Source organism: Scomber scombrus, chromosome 6 (genome assembly GCF_963691925.1).
Source record: "Scomber scombrus chromosome 6, fScoSco1.1, whole genome shotgun sequence".
In the NCBI taxonomy this organism is placed as follows: domain Eukaryota; kingdom Metazoa; phylum Chordata; class Actinopteri; order Scombriformes; family Scombridae; genus Scomber; species Scomber scombrus.
In genome coordinates, this window is record NC_084975.1 from 20438813 (window position 1) to 20465237 (window position 26425).

The window sequence follows — 26425 nt, forward strand, 5'->3', positions numbered from 1 at the left end:
TTCCCTTGGCACCACATCTCCATGTGAATTAACACACAGATCAGTCACGACACACAACCTGGTACAAACTCGTCAGATTTTCCTCACATAGTGATGCTTGGGTCAGACCTCACAACACTCCACAAACTAACCAATCGGGTGACCCCAAATGATGAAAAATGGAAACTTGAATCCTGGCTGAACCCTGATCAGAAATTTTGTCAGCCTATAAAAGTGATCAGATTTTGCGCGGAATGCAAAACACTGTTTCCCCCCCTGGTGCTCATGTGAAACAGCCTCCCCAGGATGAAGGTGGCATGCCTTGCAGTTTGCTCACACATGAGTTTCCACTTATCAGGGTTTTCAAAAGCATTTGAGCTTGGTTGCTAGGTATAAAAACTGGCAACCTTTCAGCTAGACATTTGCCTCTCTCAAGAGTTGCACACAATCTATTTAAAGCTATTAAAAAATATAAAAGGATTTGCTTCCATTAATGCATCTGATTACTATACATATTGATGCGGATTGGTTTGATTTTTAATCATAAAAATGTATTAAACATAAGCTATGCTTTCATATTTTTCTTATACTTTAAACTGTAAAAGTGCTCACTTTGGGTGTGGCTTCACAGTTTGGGTCATTTTTTACTCATGCTGTGCTCTAAAATCCCTGAAAAGTTGTTATAATTTTTTTTTCTTTTTAAAGCAATCCAAAATCTCCAAATATCACAACTATAAAAATACTGTAATTTTCCTTTACTTCAGTTAACTCCAAATAATGTTAACCTAACATTAGATACTTAATGTAAGAAATGGGCATAGGAGGCTTGGTGTCATCGGCCAAGTTTCAATAGCAACACAGAAGTTCAAAAAGTGGTATGCAAGCACTAAAAATGTTCACATTTTATGACAAGGTGATATTATCAGTGAGTCAGTGAATGAATCAGTGTTGGCTTGGAGAGTAACGGAGAAAAATTGGTCGATATTAGTCCTTGAAAAGTTCCAGGCCCCTGAAAAAAACACACACACACACACACACACACACACACACACACACACAAGCCAGCTGTACAACTGTCTTTGTGTGAGGCTTTTGTGGACTAAACCCCTCTCTCAAATGTCGTCTACTCGAGTTTATACACACAGTTGCACACATAGACAGACAAACTGACACACACACACACACACACACACACTTCAGCCCCAGTCGAGGCATTCATTCCGTCTCAATCTTATTTTCTTTTCAGGGCTGTAACTCCTCAACCGTTTAGTGTTTATCGGGAGGTGCACTCGCCAACCGATTGTTTGAGTCCATAAATGTATACTTCTTTAATTCCCCAGGGATTAAGAAAGTGTTCCACATTTTCATGCAATCAAACTCTTGAAAAGATGAACAGAGAGCTTTGTCAAAGTCCTCACAGTACTTGACCTCAAATGAACATTAAGTTGCCTGTCGCGAGTTCCTCACATTACAGCCACAAGTTCTTCCAGTTCCCAGCAATTTATCTTCTGAGTGTACAGTAAGATGCACATAGTGCATCAAATAGGGATTTTCAGAAGTAGCAGACACAGATGCATAAGCATGTCTCCACAGCTGAATAAAAACCTTTCAGAAATTCAGAAAAACAACCCCTTTTCACTTTGGTAGCCAGACACTTTTGAAACTCTGTTAAACATTTACAAGCCTTTCCTGGGCTCAAGCTGTTGTCAAACTTGATCAACCTGTCAACCCAAGTATAAGCTTGAAAAACACTGTAATTAGAGCTACACAGTTCTTCTTTGAAAATGCTTATATACATGTCTCGTGGGATGTTTCCAACCTTCAAATGTCAAAGTTTTTCATCTCAGCAATAGCGATTTAAAAAAGGTATTCTAACTCCAACACAGCAAAGGACAAAACAGTTTATTAATATGACGGTGTCCCCATTCAAAATTAGCTAGGCATGTATTGCAAACATTGAACAGCTTCATTAATGGACTGTCAAAGAGGCTATGCTTCAAGTTCTCGTATCAGATGCCCTGCCACTCCTACTGTGAGTGCTTGGGGAAGGGCCCATCAAAAATACCCTCCAACACACCCATGAGATCAGAGAGGGGACTCAGTCACACCGCGATGAGATCATGATATCCAATGAGAGTAGCACAGACAGAGAACTTGTGCCAGCCAAGGCTGCAGGAAAGTCAGTAGGAACATTATACCATCAGCCACTGGTCCACAGTTTGATGTTGTTTATCACACTGCCTGCAGTCACAGACTTGTCTGCGGAGAAATCTGACTCTGGAAAAATTTCTTAAGGGTATGAAAAGTGACCAACCATAGCAACAGCAAAGTCAGGGTGTTCCAGAGGTCAGGGGATGTTGCTGCGTTGTGAAACTTTAGGAAACATAATCATTTTTGAGTTTTGAGAAATCTTTCTGTCGCAAGTAGGTGCCAGTTAACTCTCCAGGCTCTCATTCTTATGTGTTATTGTTTCCATTCTACATAGGGCAGGCTTTTAATGCTACAACTCAATGAATACATAAACCTAACATAAGAAAAACAACTGCAAGGTTTGGCATGGAGCCGGAGTTACAGGACCCCAGGTGACCTGCAGACCTGAGATATTTCAGTCTTGTGTGTGACGGACCAACTGACCAATATCGGCATTCCTAGAGTCACATCACTAGAGTACCTAAAACATCCACACTAACATCTCCAAACACCATCCTTGCATGCAGATTTAAATATATGTAAAACCCTTGACAGTAATAAATTGAAGATGACTTTATGTTGTTGCTTACGAATTCAACTTTTTACTTACATTACATTACGTCATTGCACTTTCTAACCATTTCTACTATTTCTTCTTTAAAACTAGACATTATTATTCCTCTTTTCTTGAGTGTTAATGATGCCAAAATGGACTAAAAACAGTGTTTCACTTGTTTGCCTTCTGGCTCTCATCTCTTCCTCCTTAGGCCTGTTGATTGAGGTCAGGGAGAGGTGGACGGGGTTAGTGAAGGCAACCCACAGAGTCCCTTCCAAAGTCAACCCCTGGGCCTGGCAAGTCGTAAATCTGCCTTTCTCCAGTGGGACTGCGGTCATCAGTGGCCTGGTTCGATCTCTCTCTGTCTCTCTTCTTCTCAGTGTCTCTCTCTCAGCTCAGTGCATTCCTGACATTCCTATAAACTGACTGGTCCGCACCGGGTTTGCATCTGCTGCTCCAACATCACCCCGTGGGTCCATGTCCTACTTGTGTGTGTACAACAACACCCTACGTACCCTATGTACAGAAACTAATTGTGTGGACATCCACATCACAAGGAATATTTAATGTATGCTATACTGCCCTACAAAGGCAAACCACAGAAATGTGCAATTTAAAACATAATTATGGTTGTAATATCTGTTCCCCTAAAATACACAAGAGAGAAAAGGGGGAGAAGGCTGTCAGTCTTTAAACCGTCAGTGTACTTTCTCATCCTGTCTAGCTAGCGCTAGGACAGTGATAACCAAACACAGGTTACGATATTATAACCCTATTTCTAAAGAACAGGTGGAGCCCTCTACTGGACTCTATGGGTAATACTCTCCTCCAGTCATACGCATGTAATCTCCCACTGAAATGTCCATGTGTGTACCTGGCCAATCAGAACACACCCACCAATTATGTGTGTCTCATCCCAAAACCACTTCAGAAGACAGTGTAGGAGTAGAAGGGTCGCTAGGCAGAGGGCTCAGCATGTGCTTAAACAACAACTTATAAGTTACAATATCGTAACTTTTGTTGTATCTCGCACAGGCTCCACCCTCTCTCCAGGACTCTATAGGTACAGTAGGCAGATTCTGATGAATGTTTGCCCTGCCTTGACATGGCTTCAGACTGCCTTACTGAGCATGACCAGCTATAGGTTAGTCACCGCAGCCATCCTACTACTTCATAATCCAAGCCACTTCAGTGGAGAAGTAGGGGGCCAAACCCAGGCCCCTACTGAACATGAATCACCTCTGTGAGCACAAACCTTGAATAGGAGCACATTATGTTCAAGAGATAGAACATCATAAACAGACCAAGACACTACCATGCTTATGTTCTCAACACTTGCACCACTGAATAAGGCCATCGATTCTGCTACACCATGTGTGGAATGCACTCAGACCACTGTAGGGGGGTCCTCACCCATTCAGTGCACCAAAAGGGGGCTGTGCATTTATCACATGCCATCGCCTGTTCTGGTCACAATAGATGCAATTTTGCCTCCCTGATGTCGGGTAGAGGACAAAATGCTTCTAGCAAAATAGTTTCCCAACCTAAAATGAACTCCTTATGTTCTTGGGAACAGAGGGGGGATTTTGGCCTGAGAGTAGCACCACTGTGGTCACTATGAAGCAGCAGACACCTGGGGTCTGATTGAGAACACCTTCAGATCGGAGCGCTCCAGAGGCTCGTAGAAATCACACTCACTAGGACCTCGAACACCAACAGCAGTTTCCACTGGGAGGGTGGAGACAAGCATCACTGGGTGTTGTCTCCTAACCCCTTGTAAGAAATGTTTCATGAGAGGGTGGGTGAAGACAGATCTTTCGACAAAGCCCTCATGACAGAAGGAAACAGCTGCTGCAAACACTAATAGTGGCATGAGACACCCCCTTTTTCACTAGATACGGTAGAAAGGAGAGAACCACTCCCACTGCACGGTCTAATCTCCTTTCCTCGACCCATCTTTGGAATCCCAACCAATTTGCCTGGTAGCAAGCAATGTTGGATCCTGCTCTGACCACCTGGATGGTCTGAACCACCTGGTGCAAATAGTCCCGCCTGCAACAGCCTGTCCCAACATGGATACCATGCCTATTGAGCCCTCCTCCTGGGACAGGGCACCCCAGATTTGGGAGACCAAAGGTGGGCTTCCTACATCTGGGTCTCTGTGTACCATGGCATTGAACAGTGATCCATGGCAATCAGGATAACCAATAGCTTCTCTTGTCTCACTTTCTCCAGCAGAGAGGCAATGAGAAGAGGAGGAAAGGCATGTGTTCACACGCATCCACCGGCAGGGGTGGATTGTCTTGCAGCGTCAGGGAGAACCAAAATGGGCAGTAGCAGTTCCGCTTTCCCTAACTGGATCCAAGGGCAAGGGCAAGGGCCTCTTCTGGGAAGGGGGGCAGTGGGACAGCCTGTCTCAATGTGTCCCTGCACTCTTAGGAAGGAAATCAATCCCATGACTGGTGAGTTCATTTTCAGCAGCTCCTTCCGAGACACTTTGACACACTGCCAAATGCCCAGGAGAGGTGGTGAAACAAAGGGAGGTTAAGCCTGATGAGCAGGGCCGTAAAAGCCTTAAAGCTGGCTAACCGGTTTGGGTGGGATAGGCTGGGGCATTGAAAGCCCTACACACTCCACTGCCATGGCCATAATCTTAGAATAATCATGGCGAACTGAAGTTCGTGGTGGATTTCCAAAGGCCATGTTACAGACACAGACAAGAGGTTGTTGTCATCGTCCATCAGCAAAAACACTGTTACAGCCTTGGCTGAGGCCACGACACCAGACAAAGCAGTAACTTGTCATTGACACAGGGAATCCACAGCGCTGAATCATAGAAAGTTTTCAGCAGTGAATGCACGGTAGTGGCTGCATCATGCTGCTCTGTGCGTGGTTGTGTCTGAGGTGCGTGGTAGTGTCTGAGGCACCACTGCCCAGCAGCAGTGGTGATGAAACTGGTTACCTGGTTACGATGGGCAGGAATGAGTTTGCTGGAACCACAACTTCATCCATGGAAAAGTAAGTGGGCAGATATGACTGACTACCTACATGCATATGCAACTGTGTGCATGTGAATGGAGGAGTTTAATAACCATAGAGCCAGTAGAGGGTGGAGCCTGTGTGACACAAAACTATTATTACTACACTTCGATCAGGTTAGCTGATTATACACATATTAATTAAGTAAGAATTCCCAGTGGAGCACACGAAGATTCCTGTGTTTGGATTGTTCTGAAATTGGTAAGATATAGGATTTACAGACACTGAAGCCTCATTCACTAACAATTTGAACAGCCATTGCAGCTCTCAGAAACTGCAGCCGAGGCTCCAAGATCCCAAGTCAGAATGCAGTAACTACACGAACTGTGGTTTGCTTTGGTCTTTGGTTGGATTTTGCAGTTACTGCAATCTCTGTATTGTGTTTTATCTAAAATAGAGCAAAGCAGACATTTGAAAGTTTAATTTCAGACCTTGATTTTGACCAAAATTGTACTTACTGTGGTTTAACTTAGTATAGTCTACAATCATCAGTATCAACATTTGTAATGATATGGCTGATGATCTCTCCAGAACAACACTGTTTCTTGCATGTCCGTTTTACCTTCTTATATTTAACTATCATAAATAAGCCTTACAGTAATTGTAATAAAATTTCGTTCAATGTATTAATGTACATTTGTGCTTGTACGCCTAAGTGTCACCAAACTGCCATCCTCTCTGATGACACATCTGCTAGCCATACGTTTTCCCTCCACAGTACATATGCCCAACTGTGTCTGCTCAGGAAAACAAAGGTCACATTTAGGCTGCAGGAATGTCTTGGCTTGGTGTCATTTCCCCTTCGATAGCGCCTGGATGCAACCCACTGAGCTCAAAAAAGACCTCTATCAAGACTACATACCAACAACGAGACAGGTGATGCAACAAACTCAGCAAGGTTGCATCAAGATCGATAGTTTAAAATAAAAAAAGTTTATGACAGAAATATTTATTTGTGTGGTTCTTTCACTGAAATGCCTCGACAAATCAACATCTTCTTTCAAACTCAAACCAACTAAAGTAAAGGCTCAGAACTTTGTCTCTATGTGACATTAGTGCCTAATTAAATATTTCCTTTCAAGAAACATTTTATAAATGATTAGGAAATTATAAGCTAATAAAGAATTTATAAAATATAGTGTTATTTCCCCTCCTCCTGTTCACTCATTCACTCAATTTCTGTCAGCTCATCTCTGATTATCTCTCACAAGTGTCATTCATGCAAGTAAAGACCACAGCTTCCTCTCAGAGTGACTCTTATACTGATAGTCCTGTGCTCATCAACACCATAGCTTGTTGCTATGCTGTCCAAGCCAAATGTAAAGTTTGCTCTTGATTTCTGTAAAGTATAGTATTTCTAACAGAGGAGTAAATTTAACAGATGTCATGTTATATTAATACGACCTGCCATGAGCGTCTTAGCAATTATAGAGATTTATGATGAGATAGTTCGTGCAAGCCACAATGTATGTTAATCGCATAGACAGATCAATGGATGTCTGACGTGTTTGGATCCTTCTACCTTTCACCTTGCTGATCTGATATGTCTAGATAAAGTGACAGTGACAGCTCTGTTACATGGCTGTCATTGCTCAACATATCCTATTGGTTACACTGTGTGATACAGAGAAGAGAAAGTGACGAAGACATACACAAGGATAGTATCAGAGTTTGAAGGAGCAGTGTCGAGATTACAGGAGTACATCATCAGCGGGGGGTTTCCTCGAAAACCCTCCAGGGAGCATCAAATCCCAGGACAGCCTGAAGGTCAGTGTCAGGACTAAAGGTTAATGGGGTCAGGTTCATTCTCCTGCAAACATGATCCCCCTTCACCCAGGAACACTGCCCAAAAAAGAGCCCATTGCAATGCTTGAGTGTCCCCCACCAGTGACACATAAACCACTTGAGATAATACGAGAAAAATATACTAGAAAGCACTTGTTTTGTAAACTATGTAAGAGCCCCTTTCCTTTAAGTTTGAAATTGAATGTTTGTGTATTAGACAAGGCATTTTTTCCACAATTAAAAAAATCACCTTGATGACCCGGTGGTTTTGGTGAAAAGAGATCTTAAAGTGCATCTTTCAATACAACAAATTCAATTTTGTTATACTTTATACTTGAGTTTTGATGCAGATGACGGAGCTAAATGTTGGACTCCAATAAGATTAATAACTGCTTTGTGGAAGCTAGTGGCCACGCATAGAATACAGAATAAAATGTTAAATACTGCCTAGCACAAGCAGGTGTACAAGAGATTTGCCTAAATAAAACAGTATAAAACTGGCAACACAACCAGATCAAAGAATAAGTGAACAAGTTTACGGATTTTTTTATCAGCTTAACATAGGGCTGGTGATAAGATAGTGATATCATATTGTGACTGCATGATACAAGGTGATTATATCACAAAGTACAGTCATTCAGGATTCTGTAATTAGATTACTGATTTCAAGAAAATTATTTAGTATTTTAGTTTTTAAAAACTAACAAAATGAGTTGTTGAAGTTTTTGTTTTACACCTTTTTTCTGACATAATGCATAACAGTGGAACACCGTACTGAACACCAATTTGATCACTTTGATACGTAGGTAATTGTGCATTCATTTGTAATATTGCGATACATATTTATTCATATTGGAAAATATTCTGATCAATATCCTTATATTAATTTCAGCCATATCACTCATTCCCAGCTAAACATAATGCAGATGGGGGGGGTATGGTTACACAGAGAGACCACTTGAAAACACAGGCCTCAGAGGCCTCTTTAAAAGTCAACACATCAAGGTCGTCTGTGAATCTCTCACTTTACTGACAAAGTTTGCAGCCGGGTGAGGACTCACTTTTGCTTTTTGCTGACCTTTACATCACATTCTTAATGACAATCATTAAACATTTGCATCGCCTGACAAAAAACAAAAGTGGGTTGACATGTTGCACAAGCGAAGCTTAGCGGGAGCGTGATTCAGTGTGTGGGTATGATTTGCTCTGAACTGACAGAAAAACACACCACTACTGAGAGAAGCTTTGTTGACTTTATCCACTACACCACCACAAGAAATCTCCTTTTTTTCCCCAGAAAGAAAGACCCAACAAAATGTGAAAAAAGTGATGCTCTCTCACAGATATTAGGAAATCGAGTGTGACAAAACCAAACAGCTGCATAAAGCATTATGCAATAAGATTTAATAAAATAAAACAATTGCAATCGCAGCACATAAATTAATATCACAGTTATGCAGAAACAAATAAGTAGGGAAGATAGTCATATTTCCAGTGCCACATCCTTCTAGTGAGAGCTGTCAGCACATTGGTTTCCACTGCATTACAAGTTTGGGACTGTTTTCCATTATTGCAGCATGAAGACGACGGTCAGACCACAGGGCACGTCTCTCGCTGAGAGCCACACAAGGGAGGAAATGTTTTCCTTGGCAGATGCATGTCGAATTACCACTGGAGCACATAACTGCCACAATATCCGTGACACCGTCCCTAATAAGCGAGCTAATAGGTCTGTTGAGTAATGGGCGCAATGCACAGCATTATGGGAAAAAATGTGGTCAATGTATGCAGAATATGGGGTAAAAACATTCCAGTCAATTTAGGAATTTACAATGGATAGAAGCACACATTCCCCCTCTTTCACTACTCAGAGACTCAATATCATATTGTTTGGTGAAGAATGGCATTCATTCCTCAGAGGGGAATTCAACCTAAAATTCAGAGTATGTTGCTCTTGGCCAGCAGACACATAGTTATTTTGCTAGGAGTTTGTTTTGTCTATGTGTCCATATTTAGCTCATGTTAGGAGACTAAATAACATATCTAAAACTATCAAGCCATCACTTCACAATTTCATGTATGTCTTTAAAGATATTCTTGGCTGATATTTGATTTGGTTACCTGATTTAAGACCACCCATCAGTGCTTTAACAACATTAACAACACTAAAGACCTTCAAAGTGGCTTTGCATTGATTGTGGTTGCTTGAATGACTTGAGTTGTTGCCCACTAGTGACCTCAGGGATGGCGATAAAATAAGAAGACTGTGAAGCTGCAGGGGCTGTAAAGGAAGGGCTGTTTGGGAGCAATGAGGGCAAAGCGAGCCATGCACTGGCTCAGTCTTGCCTCTTTTCTCAAGTCATAAATCTGGGATTGCCGCATGGCTGTCAGGTTGAATTCAGAGAGCAGCTGGAGGTGAATTTAAAGGCAGACAGACCTACTGACAGACTGTCAGGGGGGAGAAGAGGTTGTTCATGAAGAACAAAGAGGGAGAATGATTCTGAGACTGAGAAATATGAGAGAGGTAAATCACACATTGCATTGAGCAGAAGAGGTAAGCACAAAGACAGTCTCTACCTTTCTCGCTCTCACACCCACACACACGCACATACATACATGCACTGGGGACAGGTGTGAGCGAGTACTGCTGGGGCCGGAGGCCATGCAAGACACCACTGCCCACCTTGGTGTTTATTTGCCCACCCTCCCTCCTCCCCTCCAGGCGCTCAAAGGGTAAACGTCTATTCTGGTTTAGGGTTACAGCCGAGCTGCCTTGAACCCCCAGGCTCCCAAGCGCACATGCCATTCCTGGCGGGCCAACGCGCTCCCTGGCGCGCATCACCTGCCCCTGACCCCCACAGGGAGGAAGGGGCACTGAGGTGCCCCTTCCTCCCTGAACCGCACCACCACACCACCTTTGCCCATCTTGCTCCCCAACCCCCTCGCTCCTCTCCACCCCCCTGCAACTATTATTTCAGGCTTTATAAGGGTTTAAGTGTTGATCATAGGATGGCCGTGACCTCAATAGGTGGCTGACTATGCTAGGCTACGCTAACAGTTAAAGGAGCTGTTTGGCACAGTGACAAAACAAGGCGATGACAGAGCCTGTCTGATAGCACCACTACCTCTGTCCGCCCTGTTTTCCACCGACCAGATCCACTATCAAACAGGCAGGACGACACACTATGGCCAAGCCATCTGTTACCAAACATCTTTCAGCAACATGTCATGGAGGAATGTCACCTTACCTTCCCAACACCTGTTTGTCAATGACATTACCGAAAGATTAACTGAGGAAAGACCTGCAGTGTTGTTATGTTGTTGCTCCTTTATCTCAAATCACTATTTTAGGACTGAATGAAAGGTAATAAACATCTCAGGAGGGCACGGTAAAGAATCTGTATTCAAACAATGTGATTATTAGAAGTAACAACACACAAAGTTAGTGGCCATGAAATCGAATTACTAACTGTATGCTCTGGGAAGGAAGTGAGATTTATCCCTGCTCCTCTAAACCTGCTTGGTGTGAGCAATTTGGGGCTAATTTTGGTAACAGGAGCACTGTAACGTGCTCTTCACTGCCAAAAATACAATGGCATACATGTCTAGCCAAAAAACTCACTGTATGTTGATCAGCCTGAAAATGTACACTCAGATGTTTTATTTTTGCGATTGTTTTAGATCTTGAAGGGTTGAAAAATGTGTCTTCAGGTGTTTTGAACCTCAGATAATAAACATAGTTTTCTATGTACAAATTAAAGTCTGCAAAGTATTCCGTGTGTATTTGTGTGTATGAGAATAAGTGAATAGTCTGTGCGCCTGTTTCTGACACATCATGCCATCATACTGTACGTTATGGGACCAAGTGGAACTGACAGCTGTGCAGGAAACAGGAGTGATGTGAAACACGAACACGAGGAGTGGTGGTGAATGGGTGTGTGTGTGTGTGTGTGTGTGTGTGTGTGTGTGTGTGTGTGTGTGTGTGTGTGTGTGTGTGTGTGTGTGTGTGTGTGTGTGTGTGTGTGTGTGTGTGTGTGTGGAGTGAGTATGTGAAACAAATTGTCTGACCATATGAAGTGGAGTATTCAGTGGGAAGTGAACGGATATGGATATTTTGTGTTTGTTTTTGATTTGTGCTCCACCAAGCTGCAGATGTGGGTTGAACTAAGGGTTCATATAATCATGGATGAGAAGAGGTTCATGTGCATCAACAAGCATGCATTATGCTCAGATTCATTTCAATTAATTATTTCAACCCACATGAATCCTTCAGTCATAAACTAGTCACAAACAAACAGTATAGGTAAAAAAATGTTTAAATAGTTTTATTGTTTGAGCTTCACTCTGCCTGCAGAATGAAGTGTGTGTAGAGTTTGGCACTAAAAGGCTGTTTTCAAATGTATGTGCTAAAAGTGGAAAGTTTATCTGTGCTCACCTTACAACTGAGTTTGTGTGTCTCTTTATGATGTGTGACATCAAGTGCTCCAGTAAGGAACTTATACAAGTGTGATGTGGAAACTTGACAGCAAAGCTATGCCATTGAATAAAAGAGTGAATTGGATTCTGATCAGCAGCATTTTATATATATTTGATCCTATTTCTTAATTCAAGTTCGATATATATGTCCATTTTTTTTCGTCTGATTTTTTATAGTAATTTATAAAAATGATATTCCTAGTATAGTTTAAGGTTTCAGTGCACTGATTTCATTTAATACAAAAAAAGTTTATTGTTAATTTGTAAAATGTGTTAATGTGTCACAAGCGTTTGATAACCACATTTAAGGAATCATTGCCAAAAAAAAGGGTGTCATGTACACATACCTATGTATGTGTATATATTCTGTATATGTAAGATTATTGGCCAATATATCAATTTTGTAATTTTTTACTCCTTTATATTGGTATCGGCCCCAAAGCCCACTATCGGTCAGACCCTAGTGTCAGCACTGTATTCTGTGTGTGTATGTTCGGTCACATAAAGGCTAAAATGGCTAAAACAACGCTAAAAGAAGTAGTAGAAAGAGATACACAGATAGTATGATGATAGAGGGGGGCGTACCGTACATCTTGCCCTCATCAGAGAGGATGATTTTCCTGCGGCCACAGGGTGGGTAAATGGCCAGTGCTTCCTGGAAGCTCTGTTCAATGTCGGGGCTCCACACACCCTCCGCATCATTCTCCAGGGGTTTGTCGAGGCTGTCCCCCAGCTCTTCACTCCCACCCCTGGGGGAGGGAGCTGGCACCCACTCTGCAGACGTGGTGGGAAGACAGAAAGGAGACTACAGAGCGGGTTGGGGGTGGAGGGGCTCAGGGGTTGGGGAAGATGAGTGGAAGGAGAGGTATGAGGCTGAAGGGAGTGGACCTGCCTGTATGAAATCCACAGGTGTGATGATGATAGATCTGGATGTGTCAGGGCAGCCCTAGAAAAGTAAGAACAAAACATAAAACTCACACAGTGCAACAGGAGGAAGTTCTTTAAGTTATGATTTATCGAGGGAAAGTTTTGCAAGACTTTCAAAGGGTGCCTCTCTCTAAGAATGAGTCTATTTCACACCAAAGTATTGTGATGGAAACAATAATAAACTCTTGTTCTATTTAATTTGTGGTTTGAGTAGAAACTCTATTGATAAACACTTTCACATCAAATGCATACTGACAAAACTACAATTTGCTTTCAACCTCACTAAAACTTATGTGGGTTTTTAACCCTAAAAATCCACATAAGCGTTTAAGCATCAAGATTAAGGTGGCAACAACAACTATTTTCATGAATGATTAATCTGTTCATTTGTTTGCTTAATCAATAAATCATCAGTGTATAAAACACTACATTTTATGTGAACAACAGTCCAATTTCAATAATGTACAACATTGAATTCTCACATTTAGGAAACTGGAACCAGATGATGGTTTAGATTTCTAGCCTTTAGCTTCATGGTCGGTCAGTCCATCACTTTGGTCCAGACTCAACTGAAATATTTTTGATGACAACTGGATGGATTGCCAAAGTTCTCAGAGTATAATAACTTTGGTGGTCTTTTCATCTCACTATGAGATTTTTGCTTTTTTGTGAAATGTCTCAACAGCTATTGGATAAACGGCTATGATGTTGGTACATTCATGTTCATCACAGGATGAATAACTTTGGTGACATGACCCGACTAACCTGACTTTCCATCTAGAGTCATCGTCAAAGTTTTTATTTGTCAAATACTTTGGATTGTGACCAAGTTTGTGTTTAGTGTTAATCAGCAAAAGAGAAAAAGTTGCTAATACTCTAAAGATGGTAAATATTGCCTGCCATTGTAAGCATGTGAGCATGCTGACGTTAGCCTCCCAGAACAGCTTGCTTGGCTGTAGACTCAAGTCTTGTTGCTTGAAGAAGGACTTAAACAATTAATCTATTATTCAAGTTGATGCTGATTAATTTTCTCTCAACTGATTTACAGATTAATCAACTTTTCATTTCAGCATTTTGTGGATATTTTACACAAAAACATAAAACCTTAAGATACAATCACAGAAGATCAACGATTAGTGAATGAAGTTTTCCAGCCTTTCAGTCTGTTCAGTATACACATTTACAGTGGTATTTGAAAGGGTTTCATAAAACATAGTGATTCACAGACCATGTAATCCTTCAGATGAACATGAAAGTATTCAAATTAAGGCTTACAAGGTTTCGACCTCTAAACTGAACCCTATCACTGATGATAGTTAGTATCTTATATCTGCTATGGTAAGGCAGTGTACGGTGGACTACACGATCACATCAGTCCTACAGCTGCTAATCCCGACTTGGAAAAAATACATGCAGATTAATTACGTTAGTGCCGCCATGAAAACAAATAAAGTGGCACCTAGTGTAGAGACAGCAGAGGGAAGAAGAGATGAAGGGGGGTGGGGGGTGGGGGACAGGACAGGCCTAAAGTCAACAAATGAGGAGACACATTAAAGTGGGATCACTGTCCACAGACACACTTAGACACACACGCCAAGAAGGATCATACCAGGATATTAAGGGCCAGGGGGCTTTTTAGGTCACCCATTTCTTCATCAGTCCTGTAGCTGACTGCATTATTAACCTTATAGATACTCAGCTGGAATTCTAATCAATGTGCTTGTTCATTGTTTTGTTTTTATTGGCGGGGGGGGGGGGGGGGGGGGGGGGGGGGGGGGGGGGGGGGGGGGGGGGGGGGGGGGGGGGGGGGGGGGAGGGGGTATTAGCCTGCTATTGCAATAACTAATTAAATGGATTAACTTGACATTCCTTTGCCTCTTAATGACAGCGCAAGATCCACAGGCTTGGGTGACAGCACGATTGTTGCATCCTGTTTTCTCTATACAAGAATTTGTTTAGGATGTGCACACAGCACTTATACATTTGGGTGGGGAGAATGAGACAGACGTCGGCGTCGGCTCCACCTTTTCCCCCCGGCGGACGTGTTGGAGAAAAATGGAAATGGGCACAAGCGGTAGGACAGGCTAAAAGAAAGAACTCACAAAGTCATGAATCAGTGCAAACAGAACTTTGTTTGTCATTAATTGTTTTCCGGCCACCATGAAACTACAAGACCTCCATGTCCATTTAGGGCAATGAAAAGAAAAGCAGTGACGTCAGTTATAATCCCAAACATGAGTGTGTGTTACATGTGCAGGCAGTGCAACGGTTGGGAGGTTGGGAAGGGGTTGGGGAGATCTGTTGAGTGAGTCAGTGTGTTGTAAGGAGTGAGTAAGAATCTCCAGCAAGTCCGGTTCCCCCTTCGCTCTTCCTCTGAGCCCCCTGATGTTCCACAACGCTTCCTGTGAAGCGTCCGGCTGGCCGGCCATTCTCCCCATCTCTCTCCACTCTCTTACACACACACACACACACATACACGTGTATAAACAGATGTGCACTTAGAGGCACACACAGATAGAACTTGTGCCCACACAAACAAAACACCAACACGTTACATACAAACACTTAAATCAGTAGAGAGAGAGAAGACTGGTCTATCACAGACACACAGCACAGCCTCTCAAAGACAAAGATTATAGATATGATTGATGAATATTTTAAGACTTAGATCAGAATCAGCATTTTTTTAATCAAAGCTGCCACTATCTGCTGATACATTATTCATATTATAAGGGACATTTAGAGCAAACTTGAAACTGAATTATTTTACTACCAACACATGTTCACGTTTATACTTGTGTACTTGTTTAAAATCTAACATTTTTTTAGTGGACAACAATCACTGGACAATATATCATCTTTAACAAAGGCAAATTAATTAAGTATTGAAACCTTTAGTATCTAAAATTAATCAATAGCATTCTGATACGCAAATAATCCTCATTTATTGAGCAGAAATGCCAAGCTTTTGCTATTTCCATTTTAATTCTATTGTATTCATTTCTATTTGAGAATTTGCTGTTTTTTCTGTTTTATATCACTGTAAATTCAGTATTGAATGGGTTACTTTGTTACCCTGGATTCTGGACACTCAAAATGGGCATTTTACACAGCATGTTATAGATTAAACAATGAATCTGTTAATTGCAAAAATAATCAACAGATTAGTCAGTAATGAAAACAGTTGTTAATTGTAGCCCTAAACTACAGAAGCTGATTATGGGACTAACCATTCTATATTATGTGATCATTTCACATTAAATAATATAGTGAGGCAACACAAATACACGGGTGACATTAATATTTTAATTTCAATCTGACACACAACACTATGTGAGTAATAGTATAACCATCACACTCTTATCTCTTGGAAGGCTGTGATGGTTGTAGAAACTGAATATGAACACCAAAAAAAGTAACAAAAAAGTGACTTTATTCTTTCAACAAAGGTGTAAAAATCATTGCATGTCTTAGAAAAATATTAGAGTTTTGTTCTAGCAATCTGCTATTTTTTTAAAAAGAAGACAAAGCATAACAAACAAAATAAACCACTTAAGCAATCATGATATGTCATTATATAATTATAGATATATATGCAGTATATTACAATATGCAGTCATATTTTCAACAGGAGACACTAATATTGCAATAAGAGCTATTCAACTTCAATTCTTCAAAGCTGACACCATTATCTTTAAACAATGAAATTAGAGCTAATTCAAAAAATGTATTAATTTTTTAATTAACTCAAACACATAACAACTCAAAATATTATGAAATTATTTATTGTGCACAATACAACATGCTCTAATCATGATTACTCAGAGAGCCAATTGCTCAACTACACTTAAAGATAAAACGTTCTTAAATAAATAAAACATAATTCAAATTAGGCACTTTCATTGTTGCAACTCCAGCTCAGAGCCACTGTCACTGTGAAATTTGCGGAGGCCATAAACCATTAGTGTGCTGCTCTGTCCCTCAGTCAAAGTGTCCAGGAGGTTAATTAACCTAAAGCCATGCCTTTAAACAGCCCCCCCAGTCCCCCATCAACATCCCCTCACTCCCTCCCTCACCCAGCCAGTCCAGACCCTCATCCACCCCAGTCAGGCCCCTCTTCCCTGGATCCGCTCAACGGGATAATCCCCCAGCTGGTGCTGCGGTCAGGGGGCCACGTAACCCCTAACTGCCCCCCACTCCTTAACACAACTGCATACACACACACACACACACACACACACACACACACACACACACACACACACACACACACACACACACACACACACACACACACACACACACACACACACACACACACACACACACACACAGACTAACGAAGACAAACACACTCATGGCAACAAATAATGAGGAAAGAAACACACTTGAACAAAGAGAAAAAAACACATACATCACACACGAGCCACAGATGCTTTAACACACTCACAGCCACAAGCAACACATAAACACACACACACACATACATATATACACCAGAGACAAACACGGTAAGAAGCAACAGGTAGCCTCTGGTCACCTTTGCCCTGAACAAGTACCTGCCAGGCGGGAGAGTAGCTAGTTAACACAGGTTTTGGAAACCCAGAAGATCGTTTAATAAAACTTATGCGGTTTTGAAAGTGTTTCCAGAACCCTCAAAGACTCTTCTCACCATCTGGAGGAACAAAATGTTGTTTGATACACAATAAAAAATACTTTCATCTTGCTTCCCAAGTTGCGACTATAATTATTAATCCAGGTAGTCAGAAATAACGTACAGAATGTCCTCACTCTGTTTGTAAAACACAAGTAAAATATCAGCACAATACTTTATAGGAAAATATGAAACAAGTTGAAAATATTTTTTAGCTTTTGACTGTGACTTGAATGTAATGATAATACATGAGGGTACACACTGGAAGTACATGAGACATTCATGAGTCAATTCAATTTATGTTCAATGAATTTATGTTTTATTTTTGTGGTATTTCTTTGACACTTTTACCAAGAAGGACAATGAGTCATGCGACTAAATTCCAAGCTGACCATCATCAATACCATAGCAATCAATAGGAAGGAGTGCAAAAGTCAGTGTCCTGTAGTACGGGTCAATATTCCTGTGAACAATAGCACAATGAAAATGTATGAGCCTAAGTCAAAACTGCAAAAAAACAAACTAAAACCTATTTTTTCTGTGAGTTAGTGTTCGTCTGTGGTGCTCAGAAGGTCCACAACTGTACCTGCTTTGTAGTGCACACTCAGACATACATGCACTTGATGAGAGGCTCCCTCTCATCAAGTGCATGTATGTCTGAGTGTGTGTGTGTTTGATGAATGTGGATGTGTGAGCGTGTGTGTGTACTCAACTGGTCACAATCTCCACTAATCAGGCCGGGAATGTAAAGGCAGGAAACACAGTCTGAAAATAAGGCAACAGTATGGGATCAGGCTATTCGATGGAAAGTCACAGTGAGAGCCGGGGGGAGTCGAACGGGTTTGTTTTGTTGGGTTTTTGCTGAGAGTACATGTTCTCTGGCACCGAGTCCCACTGGGCTACACTAGCGGGAGACTCCAAGCTCCACACACACACACTCACACACACACAGTGGGTTCTGCATCTTAGATATTAGAGATTCATGTTCATATGAACATGCAGAGAGCAAACACCTCCTTTTTCATGCATGCACTCACTGACATAAAACAAACACTCATGATACAGGTTGCACAACCACACACACACACACACACACACACACACACACACACACACACACACACACACACACACACACACACACACACACACACACACACACACACACACACACACACACACACACACACACACACACAGCAACTAATGATTGTTTCATTACTGATTAATTTGCACATTATGTTGGCAATTATTTGACCAATTGTTTTGTCTATAAAATTTCAGTAAATAATCAAAACTGCCAAACACAAGGTACAAGGTGACTGATTTTCCTATTTTTAGACAAACGCTACTCATAAACAAACTTTTGGGTCAATGAGTGCTTAAATTTGGATAAGAAATAGTTCTGACAAGAACTGAAGTAGATATTTTACATTAGATGTAATAGACTTCATCAAAAATTACATTAACAGTAGTAGACATCACAAGAAATAAAACAATTTTAAAATTTCAAAAATGTAATTATTTAAATTTTTTTTAAACATATTTTTAACTTAAAGCTGCCATAATCCATTTTTTAAATTAACAAATTCACCGTTAATAAAAAGAAATTATTATGAAAATAAGCATTTTAGTGTCTTTCAGCTCTTTCATAGTTTTGGTTCTGCAGCTCGCAACTTAGTTCACTCTTTTCAGAACTGTTTCTACACAGGCACCTGATTTCAGCAAAAAAAAACGCTGATAAATCACTGTACACTATCTACTCAGCACCAAACAGCAGACAGTCAAAGTTTAAATAGATCAAATACTGGACTTAAATTCATTAGGTCCCAAGAGAAGTGACTCCAAATGAATGCTAATGTTGCTTAAAGGGTGTTAATATGTCAGTAATGTGTTTATACCTTGTTTCTGCTGCCCCCAAGTGACCAAAAAGGTCAGTAAAACATACTTAAAATTCAGAAAATTAGGGATCGTAATTAAATAAATGCGGGTTCTTAACATTGTAGAAGCTGCAATTTCGGTTGCTGACAGTAATCTGTGAGAAGGTGACACACACAAGCACCAGCTGCCTAAAGGTTTAGAGAAGGCGTTCAGTCCAACTCCCCACATAAGCTAGAAAATTCAGGTAGTGAAAATGAACTAATAACAGTCTCCCTCAGTGCGTTAAGCTCTTGCAAGGCTTTAAACTCTCAGGCAACCACTCAGCAGCCAGCAACTTGGAGTGTGGTCGCACCAAGCAGCTTCCAGGTGCCAATGTGTGTAACTGCATGAACATTTAGTTGGGCAGTCAAGACTCTGGACTTCTCCCTACCCTGAGTCACCCATATTTATGCCAATATACAAAATCCCATGCCTCCAAATCCTTATCTAATGACAACCTGAGGAGTACAGAGGGTCAAGACTTGCCTGGTCTCTATCAGATCAGTCCCAGATAATCCAAACAGAAAGATCCATCAGACTGGCTCGAATCAATGGACAACACAGTCACACACACTGCTCAGAGCTGTGGGTGCAGAGAGCTGTTGGTAGAAGGGGAGGAGGGGGGCACAAAGTCTTTGTTCTACAAGGCTCATATCTGAGGCATTATTCGTTTCTCTCGTGCGAGCGGAGGAGGAATGATCACTATGTGGGATGAGCACAGCAAAAAAATAAAACAAAAAACAACTCCTCCGCTGTGGAGAGGACCTGTCTCAGGGCAACTCAACACACAAGCACAAGACTATCATGCAAGGTTGAGACACACATGTTTTCATACTTTCAACCTTCCTTTTTACTCGTTACACTCATTCAGCAACCCACAAACACACATCAACCCTCACACACAGATGCACAAACACAAATGCTATGGCAGTGCAAACACTAAAACCTCAGAGTTCATATTACAATATAATTTATCTGCACAATGGTAAACAAAAGTACCTGGAAAAAACCCAAACTCCTCTGACAGTCAGAAACCTCAGAGTAGGCCTTGACAGGTGTGATTTTACCGCCATGTGTCACTGTTACCCTGCCCCATTCCACCTGTTGCCCCTCTGGAAAACACACTTGTCTCAGCTGCCCTGTGGGACACCATCACTCACGCACAAACACACACAAACTCCAACACACACGCAGCTCAGAAACTGTTAGCTGAACCCCTTCTGAAAATATTCACTCACATGCTGCCTTTCAGCCCTGCAGAACTACAGAGGGGACCGGCAGCATTAAAATAAGCAGCACAGTACAATGTACTGTCTATCACACACAGACATATACATTATACATTAGCAATCACACACAAGCTACTGTAGGATTGTGCAAATGCTGTCAATCATTTTTTTAAGCCTCATGTTTTGTGGACAGGCACATTGGGTAAAGTTGACGCATATTTAAAATATATTGTCAGTATTGCTGAAATATAAATATATTTGCTGATTTATTTAGTCTTCTATGATACCAAACAGAACTGAAACATGTGATAGGCATTTTTCACTATTTCTTGACAATTCGTAGACTAAACTGATTAAATAGTTACTCAAGAAAATAATCAGCAGATTGATCAATAATACAAATAATTATGTGTTGCAGTCTGATCTGTAAGTTACTTTCTGTTTCCGTGTTCTCCAGCATATCTGAGTTGTTTATTACTGTACATTCAAAGAAGCATAATCATAACATACATACAGTAACACAATTAGTCCACTGATTATGGGGTAATAAACTTTCTAATCTTGCTCAAAGAGATGCATGAACTAAATTAATAGAACCAGACTCCCCAGACACCCCCGTACTAATACTTATGTCTCATTTCCAGGGCTTTAACTTAAGTAAAAGTAGCATTAAAACAACACAATGTTCAAAAAAAAATGCTAGCTGCAAATCCAGATATTTACTTAAGAGTACAGATGTATTATTGGCAAAATCCACATACCAGTCAACCTTACTATACTATATATTATATTGATTGATTGATTAGTTTTACTGATGTATTGTAGTTTAAGCAGTGTATTGTCGGAAAAATTCAAGCAAAATGTTATATACTATTTACAGTTTAGTGCGTAACGGTGCATCATACTTTAAAAGCTGATCATAACTTTTGTGTATAAAATCTTAATCTGCACGTTAAGTACAGATGTCAAATATATGTAACGGAGTATAATATCTGTTTCTGAAATGTAGTGGAGTAGAAGTATAAAGTAGGATAAGATAGAGTAGTAAGTAAGCAAGTAAAGTACAATTATCTCAAATGTACAGTATTGCAGTATTTGTTTTTAGTTTACAGCACTGCTCATTTAAAAAAAAAAGAACAAGAAAGAAAGAAAATGTTTCCGACGTTTGCTGATAGCTTTTGTAACTGTAAGGTCTGAATGCAAGGATTACGTTCAGCACAAAAATAATTAACAGCACAATTGAAAACTAACAGACCACAAATCAATTCAACAGCAATACCAGGCATACTACTACAACTAATAATAAGAATCATCGTCACCATTGTTACCATCGTCATCACCACCAATTATACAAATAAAAAACTATATGGACACACACACACACACACACACACACACACACACACACACACACACACACACACACACACAACGTATTGTCCATGTACAATAATAATATACATATTCACTGAGCTCTATATGATGCACAATTATGGAAAGTAAATTTCAACTCAAGTACTGGAGGTATCATTTTGAGATATAGCACATGTACTTTACTTTGGAATTTCAATTTTATGGTACTTTATATTTAAACTCCTATACATTTAGGAGGGAAATATTGAACTTTTTTTTTATTTGACAATTTGACACTTTGCAGATAAAGAGGCTGAAACAAATCAAGTTTATAATTCCACCTCAACCAGCTACAACTGTTAAATGCTGTTGACACCATAATGCAGGAAGTCTAATCCAATAAAATTATATATAAAGAACAATAATAACAATAGGGAAGCATTTTGCTTATGGAGTAAACTTCCACTCCACCTTATTTCAGAAGGAAATGCACTTTTCACTGCTCTTCATCTGACAACTGCAGTTACTGTTTACTTAGAGGGTTTTAAAAACACAAGAGTATTAAATACTTTTTACACAATAAATTGTATGAAACAGCAAGCATTGGCTTCAGCTACAAATTTAACAATGCTGCTTGAATGTTGATGCATTAAAATGATTATGAAATAGCAGATTACTTAATGATGTAACTCTGAGACCTTTTGCATGTATAGTGAGTTCTATACTTAGAGTATATTATTCTGACAATACTTTCACCTCTGGGAAAAGGGTGTTTTTAAATTGTGGCACTGCTATTTTTACTCACTTGAGTACATTATTGAATGCATTTGAACTTTTATTGTGGTTACTTTTACCTGTTTACTTGTACTTGTTTGACTATAGGATGTGAGTATTCCTTCTTGCACCACTGATGGTACCTTGCAGCTTTAAAACAGGTGTTTCATTATTCTAAAAGACAAATCAAATAACTGAGAAACATGAAGGCGGGAATAACAGTCAGACACCTCCAATATACACCAGCCTGCCGATGGAGTAGGGGGAAAACCCTCTGAATTAAACAGGCGAGTTAATAAATACATAGTTTCTCAGTTTCCCGGTGTAAAACTTTACCCTGACAGCCGCTAATGTTTGACTGCACGGCAGCATGTTATTCCCACAAAACCCAGTAAAAGTTCCGGCTGAAGCACAGGAAGTCAAACCACACACGCACCACTACTGGAACCACAGAAGAGAGAAAAAAATGTAGGAATTTGAGCGAAGAAATGCGAGATATTTGAGGAATGTTATCTCCCGACAGTGAGTGAGAATGATTCAAAGACAGAAGCGGTGAAAGACTGACTCCACATCCACAATATTCAACAAACTGAAAGTGTATAGACCGACAGGAGACGCAGTTAAATCTGAACATAAGAGCAACACTTGGAGAATTAATCAAACACTTGTTGCTTACCTGAAGAGACTCTAATAGGAGTGTGGGCAGGCAGGCAGGTAGAGCAGTATTTGAATATTTGTGAAGAGTGACTCTATAAGGTTTTTTTCTTTTTTTTCTCTCTCTCTCTCTCTCTCTCTCTCTCTCTCTCTCTCTCTCTCTCTCTCTCTCTCTCTCTCTCTCTCTCTCTCTCCCTCTTTTCTTTGTTTGTTTTCTGCTGCCTCGTCTCCTTCCTGAAGCCGTTTGTTTGAAGCGAGAGGAGGGCAGGAATTTCAGGAATTAGCTGTGGTATGACATGAAGCCTGGAAAAAGCCAGAGAAAAAGACCAAGGGAGAGAGGGAGGGGAGGGGAGGGTGAGGGAGGCAGGTCTGACCGGTCAACACGTAATGACGAAGGGGTGGGGAGGAGGAGGAGAGGGCTCTGAAAAGGAAAGGATGTTGAGTGGAGGGAGGTGGTGAGGTGCAAAGGAAATCTCATCAAAAAATACAAGCCTGCGGGAAACTGTCACTGCCCTTAAGAGGGAGGGACAGACAACACATGACAACAAGATTATAAAAAAAATATTTTAAAAAACACTGTACTTCTTTAAATGAGGCCTGCTTAGTTTATGGCGAGGATGTTATTGTTGTTGGTTATTAAGGACAAATAAAGTTAGTGCAACTTTTAGGTTTAAATTAAGAACGTTGGCCCTCATGATAAATACACAATTTGTGTGATCAAAAATACATATTGGACTAAAGACAACATTTTGGACTGTTGAGTTTAGGGTTTATCCACGTTTCTTTATTTATAGCACTTTACCACAGCAGGTCATGCTTTTAGTAAGACTGAAACATATTTCCTGTTATAGTCTCTCTCTGTCTTTTCCCCCATAATACATTTATATTATTTCTGTATACCCCTATACCACAGGATATTAAATATGCTAGATTTTAACTACTTTCCCTCCTTGTGAGGCTATTTTTGGTCCTCATCAGATCATAAACACTCAAAAACATACGCTTTTAAACTGGGAGGCCTCCTGATCATCACCAGTAAAATTTCTGACTGTTCTTCCTGTCTGCAGTCCAGTATATTTTTTGGATTCTGCACTGATTACATTTGAGGACATTTAAAGTGCACCTATGTTGCCTTTTGTCAGTTGTTTTAGAAGTTAACAACAAGATATTAAACATTTTTAAAGTGCTAAGAATAAGATAAATACAATAAAAGATTTTCATTTTTGGAGGGAATTCACCTGCAACAATCTCTCGCCCTTACTTTCACATAAGCAAATGAAAGCGATAATATCGTTGGACTTGGGTAAGTCCTTATTGGCCTGGAGGCCTAATTGTGTGAGATGTGATTCTGAACTTTGGACTCTGTGAGGCAACATGTGCAGTAAACATGAACTGGGTAACAGAGCCCTCCAGTGGTTATCATGGGTATTGCACCATTGCAGGTTTATTAGAAAGCCAATATACCACATTTATCTCACTAAACGTTGATCATTTCACTCACCAGCTGTCGAAATTGCTCAGCTGGAGATGCTGTTCGGTTTGGTAATAGCTGGGATATAAAGTAACGCAGACGTGAGTCACTTAATGACTGAAATCACATAAATTCACACCAAAAACCCTTCTTACTCTCTACTCTCTCCTGCACAATCACTGTTCTGCATAATGATAAACACATACAGAAGAAAGGAAAAGAGAATGTATGTAAACAGCATTTTACAGCATGTAGCAACTCTCAGCTCTCTTCCTATTTTATTTATTTTTAAAAGTATCTGTAAGGAAACTTCTCCCCACCAGAAGGAACACAGTGTGGGGACATTGCTTCCTGCAGCATGTGGAGAGACTCAGGTGTCTTGTTCAAGGGACACCTAATGGGACACCCTCCTGATTTTAAACATCGATATCAATTTACTGTCCACAGAAAGTACTACATAGCCTGTGGAGCAGTTGTATAATGCCCTCTGTGCTCTGGGTGAAGTTTTGTCTTTTTTCTTAGAAAACTATTCAAGTAAAATAATATAAGTGTCAATCATATAAGTGTCTGATCTGTGTCCATGGGAAACGGGAGGTTCTGTTATATTCTTGACTTCAGCGACCAAAGCAACGATTTACAGATTATATAAACATGACGTTTTCCTTTATTAATTCTCAAATTACCGCCACTAAAGTACACATTCTATGTATCGTATTTTCACTTTATTTTATCTTATGTTTTGTAACATTATTAAGTGGGTTTTAGTTTCCATCTTATGTACATTTCAATGTTTTTGTGTTCATTTTAAGTCATTTTTGATGTGAAGCACTTGGTGTATGTAATTTCCTTTGTAGAGCACTTTGAGCTGTGTCTTGTATGAAATCAGCTATATGGATAAATAAAGTTAAGTGTTCTTGTTTTGGGTTTACATACTATGAATTTTAAGGAAGTGTAGGAACCAGTGTTTTTGGAGCTTGACAAGAATTAGTGTATAGCTTATCCTCTGCTGCATCAGTATAACCAGTCTTCTTTACCAGTCTGGCACAAGTCCCTTTACATTTTAAAAGTACAATTTTAAATTGCTAGAGTGCCTCTTTAAGCATAAGAGTATCATCGAGCTGCAGACCATAACTTCACCACTTAAAAACTACTTGTTTTCTTGTTTGTACTTGTTGTGGTTCTCTGCGCTTGCCGAGTCGCTGCCAACTTGGAGGTTTAAATCCTGGTCATCCTGTTTCTATAATCAAAAGCCACAATTACACCCCATACAGGATGTTAGCTTAATGTGTCATGACGTTATATATATTCCAAACTAGTCATTAAGGCGAAGCTGTGCAACTTTTGAAAACTGAGAGAAAACATTCGTCCAATGACAAATGAAAAGTGGAATTCATAAACAATCTAATGCACCCTTTTAA

At 40.3% G+C, this 26425-nt stretch overlaps 1 protein-coding gene across 1 annotated transcript in view; it reads right to left on the reverse strand.

The window, feature by feature from the left end:
- LOC133981785 (transcriptional enhancer factor TEF-3-like) overlaps positions 1-15381 on the reverse strand; it is a 34065-nt gene extending 18684 nt beyond the window's left edge. Inside the window, exons 1-3 of the mRNA XM_062420636.1 lie at positions 15202-15381; positions 12918-12971; positions 12611-12830 (exon numbers count right to left, since the gene is read on the reverse strand). Of these exons, the coding sequence (XP_062276620.1) occupies positions 12611-12830; positions 12918-12971; positions 15202-15381 (454 nt within the window). The remainder of the gene's footprint in view (positions 1-12610; positions 12831-12917; positions 12972-15201) is intronic.
- Between the last annotated feature and the right edge of the window lie 11044 nt (positions 15382-26425).